At 42.8% G+C, this 18,485-nt stretch overlaps 2 protein-coding genes across 11 annotated transcripts; one reads left to right on the top strand and one right to left on the bottom strand.

Annotated features, from left to right (window-relative positions):
* The first annotated feature begins 1,312 nt into the window (after positions 1-1,312).
* Positions 1,313-6,556, top strand: hmga1a (high mobility group AT-hook 1a). 5 transcript variants are annotated; one of them, XM_034537795.1, is made up of 5 exons: positions 1,313-1,423; positions 2,491-2,609; positions 3,564-3,644; positions 4,830-4,889; positions 5,635-6,556. In XM_034537795.1, the coding sequence occupies exons 2-5, from the start codon at positions 2,511-2,513 to the stop codon at positions 5,695-5,697; spliced, it is 303 nt and encodes a 100-aa protein (XP_034393686.1). In that variant the 5' UTR covers positions 1,313-1,423; positions 2,491-2,510; the 3' UTR covers positions 5,698-6,556. The 5 variants fall into 5 exon arrangements, with proteins under 5 accessions (XP_034393686.1, XP_034393688.1, XP_034393685.1 ...); XM_034537797.1 differs by having other exon boundaries at positions 1,371-1,423; positions 2,463-2,609; XM_034537794.1 differs by lacking the exon at positions 1,313-1,423 and adding an exon at positions 1,531-1,713.
* Positions 6,557-7,869: 1,313 nt separating this feature from the next.
* Positions 7,870-11,690, bottom strand: smim29 (small integral membrane protein 29). 6 transcript variants are annotated; one of them, XM_034538034.1, is made up of 5 exons: positions 11,563-11,690; positions 10,870-11,125; positions 10,696-10,721; positions 10,469-10,574; positions 7,870-9,344 (listed from the first exon to the last, which is right to left on the bottom strand). In XM_034538034.1, exons 2-5 carry the CDS (start codon positions 10,975-10,977, stop codon positions 9,276-9,278), a joined length of 309 nt encoding a protein of 102 aa, XP_034393925.1. In that variant the 5' UTR covers positions 10,978-11,125; positions 11,563-11,690; the 3' UTR covers positions 7,870-9,275. The 6 variants fall into 6 exon arrangements, with proteins under 6 accessions (XP_034393925.1, XP_034393924.1, XP_034393929.1 ...); XM_034538033.1 differs by having other exon boundaries at positions 10,870-11,128; XM_034538038.1 differs by having other exon boundaries at positions 10,870-11,174; positions 11,563-11,689.
* Between the last annotated feature and the right edge of the window lie 6,795 nt (positions 11,691-18,485).

Genomic DNA, 18,485 nt, shown 5'->3' on the forward strand with positions numbered 1-18,485 from the left:
AGTTCATTTACATCAGAAACCGTTGTGTGAAAGTAGCAGTATGCGGTTTTGGAGTGTCTATATCTTCACCGTGTCACATCAACACCGTGTGGGAATACAATGAAGGGTCTACATGTGTCTATATGAAGGAAAGAGGTAGTAGTGGGCAAGGTAGTTTATTTTACGTGTGAATAAATGGAATAAATGATGTCTTTTAGAGTCGGGGCACATGAGCGTACTTATAACTTCTATGGTAACACACTGTTGGCAAATGGTAATTAAAGCAGCGTTATTTGTTGTCAATTTGAATGAAATTTGATTTCTCTTCAGCGGAAATCAAGACAGACGACAAGACAGTACTGCTGGTTGCCCCCCATTTCTGATGATTTCTGTTCAGCCATTTTAATTGAACATGAAGCAAAGAACAGAGTAGTAACCTGGGTTTGCTTTAGTGCTCTTTATTTTGTGTATTTTCATTTTTCCCCCCAAATATTTGACCATTAATTCCCTTCTCTCAATCGTTCAGAATATTTAAAATACATCCCAAAGGTTTTTTGTTTGTTTTTTTTGTCAGTAAATGTGACTAAGAAAGGTGTTCTAGTTTACTTTGAAAGCCTCAACAAAAAGAGTGACTAGACAAAAGAAAAAAAAGTTTTTGTGCAGGTTAAAGTGTAGATGGAAAATGGTTACTGTTTGCGTATGTTTTTCACCAATATATATTTTAAAATGTGTATTAAAAGACAAATATGTGATTAAGAAATCATGATTCACATTCAAAACAGTCAAACATTTCAAAGGGAACTGTATACTTACAAGTACTTCTAACTCCTAACTTTTGATACTCAAAGTACATTTTTGCCACTCACCTACATTTACTACAGTTCTGACACGCCTGTTTTGCATTGGAGCAGTTTTAAATTATGATGGTGCCACTTTTACTGGAGGATCTGAACGTGTCTTCCACCACTTGCTTAAAGAGGAAAATAACAAGCCTAAAACCGGCTTGTGTTTACATTGAAGGGGGTTGGGATGGGGTGGGGGGGGTCATAGTTCACTAACCATCGCTGTGGAGACTCTGGTATGTACTCTTGAGCACACATGCATGCAAAAAAAATGCACATGCAAAAAAAAAAAAAAAGTGAACATTGTATTCATTCATTTTTTTTTTGCAGGGAGTATATCCTGCGTTTCAAACACATGCTTTTCGATGTTTTGATATTAACACTTTGGGAATAAGAAGGATGTCCCCCTGCTCCTCGAACTGTTGGGTGGCCCATTTATCATATCTCCGCCCTCCCCATGAGGGCGGCTCTTTAAATCGCCTGAAAAAAACCCTCCTTCCTGGCGCCTTTTTTTTCTTTTCTCCCCTCCTCCGTTATCTGCTGAAGAAAAGACACACGTGCTATTTATAGGACGCCGTAGGAACAAACTTCACAACCTGCTGGTAAGAATTGCAAAGCTTATTTCGTTATAAATTTTTTTTTAAAAATAATTAAAAATCCGTCCTCCTCTTTAATTCGGAGCGGGGTCCTTTATTTAACGCTGCACGCGCTGGGATTTGAAAGGGGCGGGCTGTGTGTCGTCTGACGAATAAAAGCTGCAGCCTATAGAGCCGTTCAAGGCTTTTTAACCGGGTACAACCAGCCAGGCTTAAAGGAAACATTAGGTCTTAAATTCAGAGCAGCGATTACAGACGAGCGATAGGTGAGTGCAAGAAACGCAGCGGCACAGCGGGTGAGATTTGTATTTTTTTTTTTTTTTGTTGCATGCGCGATAACGAAAAACTCCCCCCCCCCCCCCCCCCCCCGGATTTTAATACATTGTTACAGCGCCGGAGCTCGAGGTGGGGTTGCGTGCTTTAAATGTGAAGCCACCTTTTGTTGAGAGTCCGGGTTTTAACCGGCGCGGACTGACCCGACGCTCCTCGCTCGGTTGTATTTTTATTTTTATTTTTTTCCATAACGTTTAAATGCAGGTTCCGTTTTACCTGTGAGCGCACACGCAAAACACGCATAACATGCACACACACTCACACCGGCCATTGTGTGAGTCGGTGTGTCTCGCCCCGGCGTGCAGACACGCTGCGAGAGTTTCACGCGCAGGCCCGACTCCAGCAGCACACAGCCACTGGGCCTCGTAAAAAAAAAAAAAAAAAACACGGTCGGGCTGCGGGGGAAAGGGAGCACCGGGTTCAGTCGTCTTATTGCAGATTTATGCGACTGCCGACGGAGCCCCGGCGATATCACGCGAGCCGATTTAGCGTCAAGCCCTTGTTTGTGTGGCGAAGGCGCACAGAGGAGACGGAAATAGACCTCGTAATACGCGCGGATTAATCTTGGAGTTAAACGCGTTACAGACGTGCGGTTAGTCCGCTGGTTTTTTTCTTCTTCTGCTTTAGTTTGTTGTTGCGGTCGGTGAGTTTTAAAGCCCCTGTGTGTGTGTGTGTGTGTGGTTTTTTTTGGCCGCCTCGGTCGCCGTTGCAGCCCTGAACCGGTGTGATTTATTTCCCAGGTCTGAAGAGCGAAGGAAATATGAGCGACAAGGGGACAGTCTCGCCGAAAGAGAAGGAGGCAACGGAGAAGAGGGGGCGTGGAAGACCCCGCAAGCAGCCCCAAGTAAAGACCTCTGACGTAAGTAGTGGCAATTTATTCATTGAAGTGGGTCATTGTAGCCGGTTTTTTTGTGTTTCGGCAACCCGGAGCACAACAAAGGTGGGCGTGTGCGTTAAGAGTAAGGAACCAGGAACAAAAACGAGTTCCATTTAGTGCTCAGGTACATGCTAGTGCTAGTGAGGCGCTCGTGCATATAGATAACATATGCACCAGCATATGTCCCTGCCCCCCCCCTGCGTTTCCACCGAGCCCTCTGAAAATCACAACATTGGATGCCGCAGAGAGCCCTTGTGACCATTTGCTCACCCCCTCTTATCGTCGTAAGCACAGAAGGCCACACCACACTTCCTGTGTCTGACCGGTTTGTAAGCAACCGGTAACCCAACACCTTTAAACCAGTTTTAACCCCTCCCCCCCCATGACTCCCCTCTGCCCCTCCATGTAATGGATGACATGGCGGAGCAGACTGCCTCATATAGCTGTCCTTCAACGAGGTGCGTTTCGGTATTGAATTGCTCGGGTTGCCATGCGCTGCAGTTGTAAACACACTATCTGAATGCAACAGGAGAGAGGTCCGCCATGAAGTGGCCGTCAAACGGTCACGTGAGCAAGGTTGTGAATTCACCTTGCATTTTGGAGTTGATGGTAATCCCCCTCCCCCCTCCAGTGGTAATTTGGATATTCCCCTTTCTGCAACTCCAGGGCTGTTAGTTTTAGTCGGTCTACTATTTACGAACCAATGTTTGTCTTCATGAACATTTTAGTTGATAACAGTTTACATAGTTTGTTTCCATGGTTTTCCCTTAAAGTGTTGCACCGTCCCTGAAAAGTGAGCTTTACGCCCGAGCCTTGCACTTGTATTATTATTTTGTACAGGCGCCTGCTTCCTTTTGGAGGCTTAAAGTGTCTACTGTAAAATGGTATCTGATGTTTTGCCACATGTTAACTCTTGTGAACTGTCTTGATTGACAGGAACCAAGCGGGTCCCCTGCTCCAAAGAGGTCCAGAGGACGGCCGAAGGGCAGCAAAAACAAGACGGCCACTAAGGGCAAAGTGAGTCAATGTTGTGATGTGCGAGCATCCTAAACCGCAACACCATCCTTGCCAAAAAATGCCAGGGACAGCTTCACCATCATTTCCCCTTTCCTAACCATTGATTCCTCTTGATTAACAGTAGCTAACCCCATCCTCTTGAAAGAAAAAAAAGGACATCCTGCTGTTACTTGTGATATATTGGTTGACTGCAATGTAGCGGATTCCCCCCCACCCCCCCCCCCCCCCCTTCTGGTGTCGGAAATAGTTTGGCTTGGGTTTCCCATTGTAAGGACCATGGTTTACTGCCATACTTTTTTTTTTTTTTTTTAAAGTGATGCTCACCCTGTACTTCCTGTCCTCTAGCTTCCTGCAGCTTGTCATGCACAGTTTGGTGCAGGTGCAGAGGCCGCAAGACTGTTTCCGAACTGACACTAGGCACCCCTCCGCCTCCACCCAGCACACAAGCCCTAGTTATTCTCTGCCCGTCGTCTCCATAGCAACAACTGATTTTCTCCCCCGCCCCAACCCTCCAGCTCCCCCGTGTGCTCAGTCTTCACTGCTATGTATGGGAAAGGGAGTGAGACAGAGTGAGGGAGAGAGGAACAACAACAAATACATGTATGATATAGGTTTAGCAGCGAAGGCCGCCAGGCTGCAGAGGGTTTGTGTCCGCTCCGTTCCACCAGCTGTCTCTGAGCCTCAGACCAGGTGGCCAGCGAACTGGAGTGCCCTGTGTGCAGTTCCTGTCGGCCTTCCAGATAATAGCCAATGAACCCAATGCCCCCTTTCTATCTGTCTCATTACAGCGATGCTACTGCCATCTGCAGGCAGCTCGACGCAGAGCTTGTTTACACCAGGGGTTCTCAACCTTTAGTAACTTAAGGCCCACTTCGGACTGTTTTCCAAGGTCCACGTTACCCAATAAATGAGATGGAAAAAAACGCCGCAACAAGCATAGAAAACTGCTGTAAATATGCTTAATATCAGCTGTAATGGCAAAAATAAATCTGTTTACCCGTAAAGGTTTGAATAACCGTTCTGTGCTTTCTTTCTTGAGCACATTTTAGATGTCAAAATAACACGCTTTTCATATTACAAAACTTTTTTCCCCCTGTAATATAACCAATTGGCAGCAGCTCTGCAGCCCACTAGATGGCGCTCTATTAACTAAGTACTCCCTCTTTTTTTTTTTTTTCCTCACAGAAGGCAGCAGCAGCAGCCCCGGCTGCAGGGGGGAAACGTAGAGGAAGACCCAAGAAGGAGGTAAGAGTCCCTCGACAAACGGTGTAACAATCAGTGCTCTCGTTTTGTTGTAACCACTCTGCCCCGGATTGAATTATGAATGGAATGACTGTCAGGCGGAAGATTGCATTTTCCTAATTCCCCTGACTTCCTCTCGGATGAGTCATTTTTTTTACTAATCAGAGCTATTTATGTTATGGAGTGTGTTCATTTTAGAGCAGCTCTGAAGTCTCTGAACCTACATAGATATTCTCTCCTTTAAAATGTTCCCCGTGCAAATGTTGAGTCTTGGCAGTTTCCTTCTTTTTTTTGTAACTGTAAAAGTTGGTGCATAATAATATGCAGCGGGTCAAATAAGCATGTTTTTCGGGGGGGAAGGGGGGCTCTTGTAGTAACATTCTGTCATGTGCATGAGTGGTGGGGGCGTACTGTTGAAACGAGGCTGGATTTAATTAGTCACAGAGAGAGGAATGACCCAAAGTTACCCTTCCAACCAGCCCTCTTCTTTTTTTATGAATGAGCATATTGGGCAGCAGTGAGTGTGAGCAAGAAAGGCACGGGAGCAAAAACAGGATGCCTCATTGTGACTCACCACTCTTATGAATCACATTTCACTACATATGGCTCATACTACCCCTGGGTGTTGTTCATGCCATAGTGGTTTATCAAAGAGATTTATAATATATTGTGTTGTATTATAAAAGGTGTGTGTGTTTATTAAAAGTAAAAACATGTTTTTTTTTTCTTCTTTTTTCCCCGTTCACAGGAGAAGGAAGAAAAGGCATCCCAGGAATCGTCTGAGGAGGAGGAAGATGAAGAAGACCAGTAATTACAACGCATGCTACCTCACTCAACATACTGACTTACTGTTAACCAGAACTGGGCTGTACCTGCAACACCAGGTGCCACCACATGACCACTGTTCACGACAACGCCCTCTTTGCCAAAAGGAGGGTTAACACAGTACAAATATCATGCAGCAGCACTGGATAGAACGATGGACCTAAGAATTACATGAAAGGTAACCTTTTTCTCAACATGTCATGTTATCACAAGTCTTTTATACTGGACAAAAAGTGTGCTCCGAGGAGCCTGGACATTTCAGTTTTCCCCCCCTAAAGATGGTTTGTAGGACAATTTCTCTGCTTAACGTTACTTATTTGTTGAACCTGCATCTGAGATGGTAGGGCATATAGATTTTTTTTTTTTTTTTTTTTTTTCCATGTTTTGTACTGGACAAAGGTGAATTTTTACCTATACTTGTTTTGTTTTTCGTTTTGTGTGAAGTGGTTAACCTATCCGTTGCATCGTATTATAGATGGAGTTGAGCTTCAGCGTTTAAGATGAGATAACAGGCGGTAGGGGAGTATTTTTCCCGCTTTTTAAAATCTGCATTAATTCTTCTTTTTTTTTTTTTTTTTTTTTTTTCTCTCCTCATCCCACCAGTAGAGCAGAATCTACTTTTACCACCTCTTACCCCCATCCTGTCGGGCAGTTTAGGTATAGTTGCGCTTCTAGGACTTCCTTCAAGGTCCTCTGTGTGTAGTTGGGAGCTGTAAAGTGTATTGTTAGTCTGATTACTTACTGTTTGGTTCCTTCGGGTTACATACCATTTGGGGAGAGAGAAAGAAAAAAACCAGGGGTGTGCTGCTTTTTCATGTTATAATAAAACTCAAAACCTTTTTTTTTTTTGGGGTATAATGTGCGTTTTTAAGGATGGAGTTGGCAAAGTTCTAGGCAGAGAGCATCGGTGTCATTTCTTCAGGGAGCTTTTACAAATGCCGTTACATCGGCGTCTTCACATGGTCCTCATCACCCAATCACTCATAAAGGCACATTGCAATTGGTCGAACAAGGAGTTTGATTGTAACAGAGGATAGTTGGTGGTAATTACTATCCCGACAGGGCTGCAAGTTTTTCCATTCCATCTCGCTCTCACTGCGTCACCTAGCTCGGTCCCTCTGGCCTCTCCTAGAACAGTAATCTACTTGGTCTGTTTTTGAAGATGCGTGTTGTTCGCCATCTGCTTCAAGGAAGAATAAAAATTTAAAAAAAGTGTTTGTATTTCTAAATGTCAGGGAACCGCAGTCACAGTCCACTTAACTGGGTTTTTCCACACACCTAAGCTGCTACAACCTCAGTTACGAACCCGGAATACTGCAAACAGGCGATACAAGGCCTGGAACTTCATACCTCACTCGACAGCTTACTTTACCGTGTAATTGCATTTAACTGGGTTTTGTTTTTAAATGTAACTTCTGGCGTGAGTTATATATAATTTTTTTTTAATGTTTTTTTGTTTTAACTGTCATGAGATATCCCAAGATGTCATATTTTGTGATTGTGTCTTGTGGCTCGTTCATAACCGGAGCTCGCAGACGACGGGTTAATGTGTGAAGCATGTCAGGGACACCTGTCAGCTCGACGACTGCGTTCGCTGACTGTGGTAGATTAGAGTGTGTGTGTGTGTGTGTGTGTGTGTGTGTGTGTGTGTTTGTTTTTAATTCTTCTGGTGCACTGAAATGTTTGGTTCAGATATTCATGGACAAATGTTTGCGATCGACTGGGTGCTCTTTTCCACTTAACTGTTCCGTGGGCCGCCGTGTGTTCGGCACATGCAGCCCCCATCCCCCCCCCTCCACCCCACCATGCTCGTACAACGGTCATTTCATGTATCTTTCCCAAAACCCTCGAACTACTCTGGACAATATCGGTATCATTTTTCTATTTTTTCTCATGCCAACATCTTGCATCCGTTCATTTATATACTGTAAACTCAATAGGATGGGATCATTCTTTTTAATGTACACCGTATATAAATGTACAATGTCTATATTTCTATGGTGCCCTACAACAATTTGTATCAGAAATGGTCAATAAAGAATTTTTCTTTGTCAATTTCCTGTCACTTTTTAACCAAGTCATGTATCCGTGTTATGATTAGATTTCCCTTGCAGGAGTGCGTCGTAGTTGGTAGCGTACAGACGGCAATGAGCATAAAGACGAGTCGCATCTCTTTTATTCATGTTTAAATCGACAGCCTAAAACAATTCCCTCAAAGCAACACGCCAGTCCAACATTCACATTTACATCAGTAGTTCATTGACATTTCATGTACAACCCAAACTTTTACCAGTGCAGAACAATGTAATAACTGGATATTATAGTTTCTATTATAGTTAAGTGGGACTTATTCATAAATGAATTAATCTTAACATAAAAAATATTCTTCAGATAATGCATAGAAAACTAACTGTAAAGATGAATGGAGGAACTGCAATTAAACGTTTTTAGGTCCGCAAGTAAAACTGTCTTTTATTCTGAAACGCTTCTAGACGTGATGCATAACATCGCGTCCGGGTGTCATCTGTCCATTTATCATCTAACCCAATAACTGTTCCCCTTGAACGCCTCATTGCATGTTCACCACTGCAAAGGCAAATAAAGGTTACAATTCGTCAAGAAAAAAACCCAGCGCAAAGGTTTCCTGAGTGCTTGATACAGTCAGACCTTTGGCATTCATCCTCAGCTGGAGGTGCATTTATGTTGGTGCCACGCCATTAGACAGGACATATTTAGGGCACGAGTCACAGCTCATTCTGTGGATGTGAGGGGGATGGTGTTATTAAACCATGCCGCTGTTAAGAGTCAGAGGATTTGGCTAAACCACAAAAAGATGTGGATCGTAAGTTAAAAAACAAAGAAAAAAAGCACGTTCCGATTTGACTTTAAATCAAACTGAAGATTAACCCCAACCGACCCGATAAATAAATCTCTCAAAATATTTATATATATATGAAATGTTGAATTTAAAAGTCATACTACAGTGTTTCATGCCAGCAAAATGCACCTGGAAAACTAAAAGCGTTTCAATCGAAAGAAGCCATATTTGTTTGTTTTTTAATGCACCGCAAACAACCTCTTCACAACAAGCTATCCAGGCAACGATCGCAAAGAGAGATGATTTTAAACTCGTGCAGAACATTCGTACGCTCGGCACATTGAAGTCAGTGCAAAGGCCTCCTGCAACCCACAGGAACATAACCGCGTGCCTTTATTAACATTATGCATGTAAACAACAGCGTGAACCCACATGAAACTTTATCTTTAGAGAGATTCCACATTTTCTTAAACTTTGAGTCGTACCACGGTAAAAAAAAAAAAAAGTTTTAATAAATATTTTCAAATAAATTAATGAATGGTACTGTGTCTATTACGCGCACGGGATTGGAATCAGAACCACATACATGCACATAAAACAAGGTGAATGACGGCAAACTGGTGGCAGAGAAAAAAAACAAGACAAACAAAGAGTGTCCTGTACGTGTCTTTGAAAAAAGATGACCAATCTCCGTGGCTGAAGGTCGTCTCCACACTGAACGTGTTCTGTGCCGTGCTTTACCGCCATCATGCGTGGACATCTTTGGTCAGAAGTGGGCGTCGCTGTTGATAACCTCTGGCCCAACCTTGAACAATCTGAGGACATGGAAAAGGCAAAAAAAATAAAAATAAAGCATAACTTTAGCACAACATTGTTTCTAATGAGGAGACGTAAACTGTGATAAACGGTCAGTTCAGTCAAATCACACACAAAAAAAACAAGACTCTGACCTTCCCTGGAGTGGTTGTCATGACGATTGTGTAAGGGACAAAATGATGTGTTGTGATTTAGGTGAACAGACCCTTTAAAGGACTTAATAATAATAATAATAATAATAATAATAATAATAACAACAACAACGACGATAACTTTAGTAGCCTCTTTAACGAATACATGACTTGATGGTATTGTTCTTCCCTTTTTATTTATTACAATAACTTAAGTAAAACTTGTGGAGCAACTTTACCCGTAGTCAACACTGCCACCTGGTGTTTCTCGTGGCTCAGTGCATTATTTTTGACTGGAATTAACCGGGTCAATCATTTCATGTCTGTAGTGTAATTCTATCTACCACCGTCTAGTTCTATTGCATCCATTTCTAAAACTAGAACCATCAGGAGGATAAGAGAAACTACATTGATTCTGGGAAATGTTTGAAAGGCCACATTTTGTGAAAAAAGTCATGTTTATGACAAATTTGATCACTTCAGATGAAACTAAAACGAGCCACTGACGTATGTTGTGAGGGATTTGAGGCTCGCAAATAAAATGTAGGGCAACTTTCCGTCTACATTACTACAACCACTACTATCACTTTACTTTCTACTGTAATTCTTGCAGCCAAGTTTTCTGTGAGGGGGAGGAAGTGACCGTCCAAATGAGGAACTGCTGTGCCGTTCTGGCGCAATCAACAACAAACACACACTTAAACACACAGAAAACAAGTAGCCATGTCTTTTGAGGAAATACCATTTGTATTAAGCTCTGACTCGCCGAATCCAACCCTCGACATTTAGAAAGAATATAGCTTACAGTCCCTACAGTGGCATTGTAATTGAAAGTTTGTCTTGCTAACCTGACGTAGAGAAAGAAAAACTACATTTTCAAAGTGACGATCCCGACTTTGATCTGATTTCTGAAATGCCTTGTCCCTCTTGAATTAAAAAAAAGAACACGAAAACCCCCCCAAAAAGGTCTGAAAAGCAACGGTGCCTCCTACCCTCGTGTCGTCCTCTTTCCACAACATTTCTTGCTCGGCTTCATTGAGCTCCTCTGATGGATCGTAGGTGTAAACTGGTAACAGCTGATGACGGAGCCGGTCAATTCTGGGGGAGATAAAACAGAAAGAAATCCAATGTTGATTTAAGGACTTAAGAAGGGAAGTGATCAGGTTTATCACTAAAAGCACTGTGCCATAAAATCAATGTAGAGAGGTTAAAAGCCTACCTCCTTTTCTTACGGATGTACATGACCTGAAACGGACCAAAAACAACGAAGAGTATTACATGTGTCTGTGTGTGTATACGTCCGGCTCTGAATTATGAGTTATGACAGTACATTATTGCCAATATTTCACTCTATTGCCTTCCAGCAAGTTCACTTTGTGTTGGTCGTCCTTACCACAGCTGCAGCTATTCCAATAATGGTGATGAGGAAAAATGGCACCAACACGTAGCTGACTGCAACATCTCCATCTATGATGGCAGGGGTCTCAGTAGTGCTGTTCATTGCATGTGTTCAGGAGATGGGGGAAGGGGGGGCTGCCCGTTCAGGGGCCTCTACAAGCAGCTTGCGGCCCCTTGTTGTTTACGCCTCATCCTTGTCGCGCATGTGACTCCCACATGGTTTTCACTGCCCTTCCTAATCAGCGACGAATCTGCTGTGAGCACGGAATGAAAAGAATGTGCACACAGCGATGAATGAGCCTGTCAAACAAGTAACGTTAGTAATGAGCTTTTTTTATTTGTGTATTATTTCTTCAAAATAGGCACAACCGATACATTTATTTAACATTTAATTTGAAAAAAAAATTTAACATTAAAAAAAAAAAAAAAGCCCCCGCATTGACCTTTTGTACGCGTCCCACGCTGTGTACACACGCATCGCCATAGTTACGAGCTGCGACGTCACAGTTAGCAGCTAACGGTGACCGTTAGCCGCTCTGGCCACCGTTGGGTGGTCACGAATGACAACTTGGTTTATTGCACACAAACAAGCTGAACACGAGCCCCTCTGGAGGACGACGTGTTTCTCTAACGAGCTACAAAACACACGTTTGTCACATTTGACCAATTGGAGTAAACGCTCACTCACTGTGCGGTGTGGAGAAAAAAAACAACCCCTCTCTCTTTTTGAGTCACGTTATGTTGTGTTTGCCGTACGCAGGCAGCTGTCTTCCGTCAGCAAGGTTGGCAGCTTGGCACCAACGGCAGCACTTCCGGTTGGAAGCTGTCACAATAAAAGCGCCGCGACCACGTTTTATTTTTTCTTTATTCTTTATTTGACGTGTGTACGTGTCCGGGGAACCTGTCACATTTAGTACCACTCGCGTCGTGTATTTGGTGTTGTGGGGGATTCTCTAATCCTGTTGAAACCGCACGTGGAGCTGGCATCCTAAAAAAAAGGAACAATTGTGTAACAGAGTAAACATGTACGTATACTATAGAGAATACTCCATCTGCATGTTTAAAACAATAACACACTCAATACAACAACATAGCCTACTGTAACATATAGGGCGTGTATTTGGTGTTGTGGGGGATTCTCTAATCCTGTTGAAACCGCACGTGGAGCTGGCATCCTAAAAAAAAAAGGAACACAGCGTCTTATTTTGTTGATATTGCAAATGAGAAAGAAACGTTCAACGATTTACTAACGTGCTAAAATAACTGCGACTGTATTATTATTTCACATCGGAACACATCACATTGTTTCCTTTTTCTTCTCACATACAAACAATAAGTAACAATCTGATGTGAAATAATAGTGGTCATGAGTAATTTATAATTTCATATACTTCTTGATTAATGCAGGACATAAAATAATCCAGGGTCGCTGCTGTTATTATCATCACTACAATTCAAGATCAATGGCTGTATATATTAATTTAGTAAGGTATATAATATGGTGTTTTAGAGTAGGAGTGCGCAGCAGGAGTAACGTCAAGTGCTCCTGCAACCATCTGCGCATGCCCAAAACTGATTGCTGCCCTCTGCAATTTGATTGGCTGTTCGCCGAGGACTCCTGTCGTCATTAGGCTAGTTCGTTAGAGCTGAGCCTCGCCTGGAATCCAGACGAGAGCAGGCGGCCGCTGCAGGGGGCGTTGCCAAAAAACTGCGATCAAGTCGGACAGTTTTCAGCTGCCTTCAAAGAACACACAGGAAGTCAGTGTTCAGGAAGTCACGGGACTCGGACGCGCGCAAGCAGTAAGGGGAGGGTGTAGGGAGCACACCTCACAGATGACGTCACCGTTTCCATAGTAACAATTATTCGAGTCTTTGATTTCTTGATAAGTTCATTCTGCGACAAAAAAAGAAAATTAGCTCCTCCCCCACACCTCAGAACAGATGACGTCACTGGTAACAACGTATATAGCGAGACACCATGTATATATATATATACATTCATACATGGTGTCTCGCTATTGGACTTCTGTGCTCGCCACGGTTTGTCCATGACATCTGATCTGCAGCTGTTTGTCTTGGACACTCAGGTGAAGGTGAGCTGTCAACGGATCACCACCTGGTGGTGAGTCGGATCAGATGACGGCGGAGCCGGCTAGAAAGTGAGGGTGAACTGGGAAGGTCTGGCGGAGGATCCTGTCCAGGAGGTCTTCAACTCCCACCTCCGGAACAACTTGTAGATATGTATGTATACATATATACATAGATATATGTATATATTAGTGCTGGGCGTTTGTCCATATATACACACACTTATATATATATACACTTATATATATATATATAGTTATATATATATATATATATATATATATATATATATATATATATATATATATATATATATATATAGTTATATATAAGTATATACAGATATGTATATAGTTATATACACATATATACAATATATACACACATATATATACAGTATACACACACACATATATATATATATAAATACACGTAAATATACATATATATCTATATATACACATATATATATAGATATATACATATTAAAAATTCCTGTTGCACAGAGCAATACCTCTCTTAACCTCCAGGCATGTGTAACCTCTGTGACCATGCTTGTGCTAACAGCAGTTTATTCCACATCTGCATTCATGACAAAGGACAACTTAATACGGTGATCTTGTCTGGGCAACAGCGCATACACTAGTACAGTGGTACAATGAAACAGTGATTGTATAGTGGATTTAAATAAATGTGAATAACATAAATGAAATGGAACAGAAACTGTCTCTCTCTTAAATGTATGAGGAGAAATACAAAATAAATATATAATCCAAGATATATTTATACAGAGTTCTCACACTGGACTGTTACCTTTGTTTAACATATTGTTCATTTTATAATAACAATTGTGTAACAGAGTAAACATGTGTAGAGAATACTCCATCTGCATGTTTAAAACAATAACACATTCAATAGAACAACATACTGTAACATATAGGGTCAGATCAGTCTCAATAATTGCAAGTGCACACAGAGAGACTTACAATTCGACTTGAATTTTCTACAACACGTGGTGTTTGCTGTCAGATCCAAGAGCCAATCAGCTCTCTGATGAGGCGACAGCCAGGCGTTTCCCATCATGCACTGGGCCACGCAGTGGAAGGAGAGCTCCTGCGGCGCCTGGCTCTAAAATTGACGGAGGCCTCGCTCTCGTGATAGTATCGTTGACCACGTGTGCATGACGTCAGAGCAAGTCGGGAGCAAGTCGGACACAAATCTAACCGGCATGCATTGCGCGCTGATCGCCGCCGATCGATTCTGCGCAGATCTGGCTCATCTCGAACGAGCCTATTGGCTGGTGAAAACCTTAGTGGATATTTAACCGTCTTCTGCTAACCGATTTGAATGTTTCACTTTTGAGGAATGTTTTGGGATTAAACATCTCGGTGCTCCACCATGCGCATGAAAAAAACAAAATAAATTCAGATTTAGTTCTCCAGGAAAAACGTGTCTTAACTGTTAGCTCGTGAGAGAAAAACATTTCTTTGCTTCCCATTTTGAAGAAATTACCACTGAGGCTCCCATAATGAAGTATGTCACATGCAGTCATCCATCCATCCATTCATCAGTTCATCCATCCAGGTAAGATAAATCTATTTCCTGTCTTTAAAGTGTCAAATACTCTAAAAAGCTCTCCAGCATCTAGGAAGGCAGGTCAGACCAGAGGTCACTGGTCAGTGACTCTTGAACTCACGATAAACATGAAGGATGTCACAAAATAAATAAAAAAGGAAGAGACATAACAACATACAATCCTGTAACTTCCCCACTGAAGGACTAATAAAGGATTATTTTATATTATCTTATCTTAATTTCATTTTGGGATCCTTACTTCTACTGGGACAAAAAAAACATATAGTTTGAGTCAGCATCTTTGCCGTCTTGATTTCTTATCATTGATTTTTAGTATACACAGTTCGAGATGAAATTGAAGCTCGCCAGAGGAGAGGACAGGTTGAAGAGAAACCAAACAACCACGGAAATTAGTTTTATTTGCTGTTTCTGTCTGGAAAGGCCCTGAGCACTTGATGGAGCTTTGAATGATTCAGTGCAGAGGAAACTTCAGTAGGTGAGGCCACTTCCCTGATCGCTGTCCTCAAACACACAGAAGCAGGAGGACCTCTTCAAGGTGGAGAAGAATCCTGGGATTGCTTTCTTCTTTTTCTTCCTCCCGGGGTCACTGACGTCTGCAAATTAACATCACAGCGAGGCCTTTGATCAACTTCCAAAGGGATTACTGGAAATGGAGAGCGAGAGCGAGTGCTGGATAGGTTTTCCTACCAATCGTGTGCAAGGAGTTTATGCCGCTGGAGGCCTCCTGGTTCAAAACGGAGCCGGGATCTTCCACACAGCTGTTTGGAGCAGCCGATGGGTCTCTCACAGGGCCACTGTCCACAGACCAGCTTGTTTTGGTGACAGACTCCAATGCAAGACTACACAAACACACGCACACACACACAGTCGTTGTCGGTCCATACAACCCTCTCAGGATCTGAGGGAAACGGTGACATCATCTTTTTCAGAGCAAGGGTGGGCCTGCGTCAGCTTCCACTACCTTTCTCACACATTGTTGCGTTGCAAGTTGCGCTATTTCCTCACGCCACTTTCATTATTACATGAATGCTGGTTGATGAGAGCCAAAAACTAACAAAAGAGGCTAAAAAGCGCTGTAGGGCTGATTGACTGCTGAGTTCAGATCTTTGGATTTTTCTATCTTTCCCTTTGGCCAACAGGAAGTATTCAAGTACAAGAAAAGCTTCACTACAGGTAAAAAGTCCTTTGTTGAAAAGGTGACACGAAGTGTACTGTTTTAGTTGGTTGAGGTAAAGCAAGTTGTTTTTCCTTTACTATACTAATAGTTTGATCTACAACAACGCATCATATGTTCATAAGCTCATCACTTATTGCATGTAACATTTTAATTAGAAATTAGTGGGGAGTAAAATGTATACCTCGCTCTGTATTGTATTGTCATAGACGTAAAACAAGTTACATAAAATGGAAATTATCAAAAGTGCACGCACTTGTGACCACTTGGGGGCTGCAGAAACAATTTATGAGCACTACAGTATATTATAAAGAGTATTTACACATCCAGCAGGCACAGAGCAACATTATAATTAATTGAGTCAAGTTTGTGTCAAATAGAGGATCGTATTAACTCCCGGGGGGATTTATCTCGCTCTCTAGCTGCTAAATGCTTCTCTATGTTCACCAGTCTGCTGTTTAAGATAAGATAAGATAATCCTTTATTAGTCCTGCAGTGGGGACATTTACAGGATTACAGGAGCAAAGTTTGGTGCTCACGCTGTCGTGATGCATCGTTTTTAGAAAGGTGTTGATTTGTAATATATATGAGGTTAACTAAAATGTACTTAGTTATTAAAACAGTGATTTTTAATAACAAATAAGAACAGATTTCTAGTGAGTGAACAAGTAACTGGCCCATCAAATGTGTTTTTGTGTACATGACCACGGATTTGATACTGCCTAACTCCGTGTGCCTTTTTTTGTTTTTACCCTCATTTGAAGGTCTAGTGACCAGAAGAAATGATGGTACCTCATGGAGCTGCTCTGTTGGGTGGCTTCCTCCCTCTGTGTGGTCTTCTCAGCCGGCGGAGCCATAATGACGCCTACCGGCACCTGTGAAGGACATCTACGGGGAGGGTGTGCGTGATCAAAAGGTTCCAACAGGTAAGCAAAGACACGCGCACTCCAGAGTGTTTCAAACTGATAATACAACAAATAAATGTGCTTTCTGCCACACCGAGCGTATAAATGATCAGCCACCTGTCATCAACGTGGGTCTCTGCAGTGTCTTTGTCGCTGGCTGCTCGGCTCCCGCTGGCTTCACGGGCTAAAGTTTCACCGCTGCCAAAAGATTTGCTCACACTTTTATAACAAAGACGCATGTTAGACCAGCCAGTGAAGGATTCTACAACGCCTCCTACTGTCTGATAAATGGCCTAATATTCTTGCACACTTACGGACGGCTGCCGCCGGTTTCGAGGTCGCTCCTTGTTATGAACGGATGGGCCAGGACGTTGTTTGGGGTAATTCTGGTCTTGGGATCCACCTGAAGCATTTCCTTCAGCAGCTCAAAACAGGCGTTCCTGTCTGCGCTGTTTCTTTGGTGTGAACTCAACTAGAAAATTGACAGCCAAAAATCACTCATGAAAATCGACTATTTGGTGGGGCTCCTCTGTCACGCAGCATTTACTCATCAACCTACTGTTTTCAGGTCCTCCAGAGAGGAGCACTGGTATCTGCGGTCTTCTCTGGGCTTGATGCCCGTTCCAGCGTGAAACTCCATTGGCGTCTTTTAAAAAAAAAGAAGAAAAAAAAGAGGACAAAATCTATACTTGAGGTGCCTCTTTATCAGAGTTAATGCGTTTACATTAACAGCATCTATCATCTAATGGAGGATAATACATGTTTGGCTATTGACATCAAAGAAGGGTTGAAGTACTATACCATTACTCTCCAGCGCCTTAACATGCGGTACTTGCACCTTCCGTGACAGAACAGCGGTGAATTTAATCCACCATTCAGAAGTCTCCTCGGAGGTTCACCCAGGAGGTCGACGATGAAACGCAGCTGGAGACGCAGCAACAACAAAAAAACGTCATTATTGACGACTCTAGCGCCATCACGAGGCTTTGATTGAAGCTACACTGCGTGTTTAGTGCTAATTAGCTAATATGAGTTATGAGTAGTCCTGCTAAACATCAGCATGTTTGGTGCAAGTATTAAAGATGCCTGGCGTGTCAAAAGAAGTATTACTACATGCGTTGAGATGGATGCAGAAAAATGAACCCGCCGCGGCACTGACCGTATCATATTCATGTCTCCCCGGGAAAAGTGGGAATCCGAGGAGCATCTCGGCCATTATTGATCCGAGAGACCACATGTCGATGACCTCAGTGAATGAGAGGCCCAGAATGGTTTCAGGAGACCTGATTGTGGAAGAACGTCGACGTGTAGATTAACACAGGCACGTTTTTAAAAGCATGAAAACCAGGGGACACGGCATCAATTCCAGTCATCTCGATAACTGACGGGACATTTTAATCCAAGCAATTCCAACTCAAAGAAACTGTTTCTAAAGGTCTCACCGATACCAAAGAGCCTGAACATTTCGTAGAGGCCAGGCTTCGAATGTCTCAAGAGCTAAGCCGAAGTCAATGACCTTCACCCTGAATGGCTGTGTCTGATGATGCACCAGCAAGATGTTGTCCAGTTTCAAATCTGCGTGGATCAGGCCGAGGCCCTTCAGGACCTTTAATGCTGTGGCCACCTGCAAATGGAGTCAGTCACAGAGTATGAAAACGGGCGGAGCTTCACATTCCTCGGTCTACCTGGTGTCCTTACATCTCTGACGATGGTCCTCAGGCCATTTAAAGGCGCCGGGACCCATTTCCTCTGGGACATGTAGTCAAAGAGGCTCACATCCAGCTTCTCAAAGACCATGAAGGTCTGGTCGAGACTGTGGAACCATTCGAGACATCTGATGATGTTGGT

The sequence above is a fragment of the Cyclopterus lumpus genome, chromosome 7 (genome assembly GCF_009769545.1).
Source record: "Cyclopterus lumpus isolate fCycLum1 chromosome 7, fCycLum1.pri, whole genome shotgun sequence".
Taxonomy (NCBI): Eukaryota; Metazoa; Chordata; class Actinopteri; order Perciformes; family Cyclopteridae; genus Cyclopterus; species Cyclopterus lumpus.

What these genes read in the sequence shown, in the direction of transcription:
- hmga1a (XM_034537795.1), top strand. Translation starts at nt 2,511, where the DNA reads ATGAGCGACAAGGGGACAGTCTCGCCGAAAGAGAAGGAGGCAACGGAG. An exon ending in AGACGGCCACTAAGGGCAAA is followed by an intron (nt 3,645 to 4,829) that starts GTGAGTCAATGT and finishes TTTTCCTCACAG; the next exon opens with AAGGCAGCAGCAGCAGCCCC. An exon ending in GAGGAAGACCCAAGAAGGAG is followed by an intron (nt 4,890 to 5,634) that starts GTAAGAGTCCCT and finishes CCCCGTTCACAG; the next exon opens with GAGAAGGAAGAAAAGGCATC.
- smim29 (XM_034538034.1), bottom strand. Translation starts at nt 10,977, where the DNA reads ATGAACAGCACTACTGAGACCCCTGCCATCATAGATGGAGATGTTGCA. An exon ending in TTGGAATAGCTGCAGCTGTG is followed by an intron (nt 10,722 to 10,869) that starts GTAAGGACGACC and finishes GGTCCGTTTCAG; the next exon opens with GTCATGTACATCCGTAAGAA. An exon ending in GGAAAGAGGACGACACGAGG is followed by an intron (nt 9,345 to 10,468) that starts GTAGGAGGCACC and finishes CCATGTCCTCAG; the next exon opens with ATTGTTCAAGGTTGGGCCAG.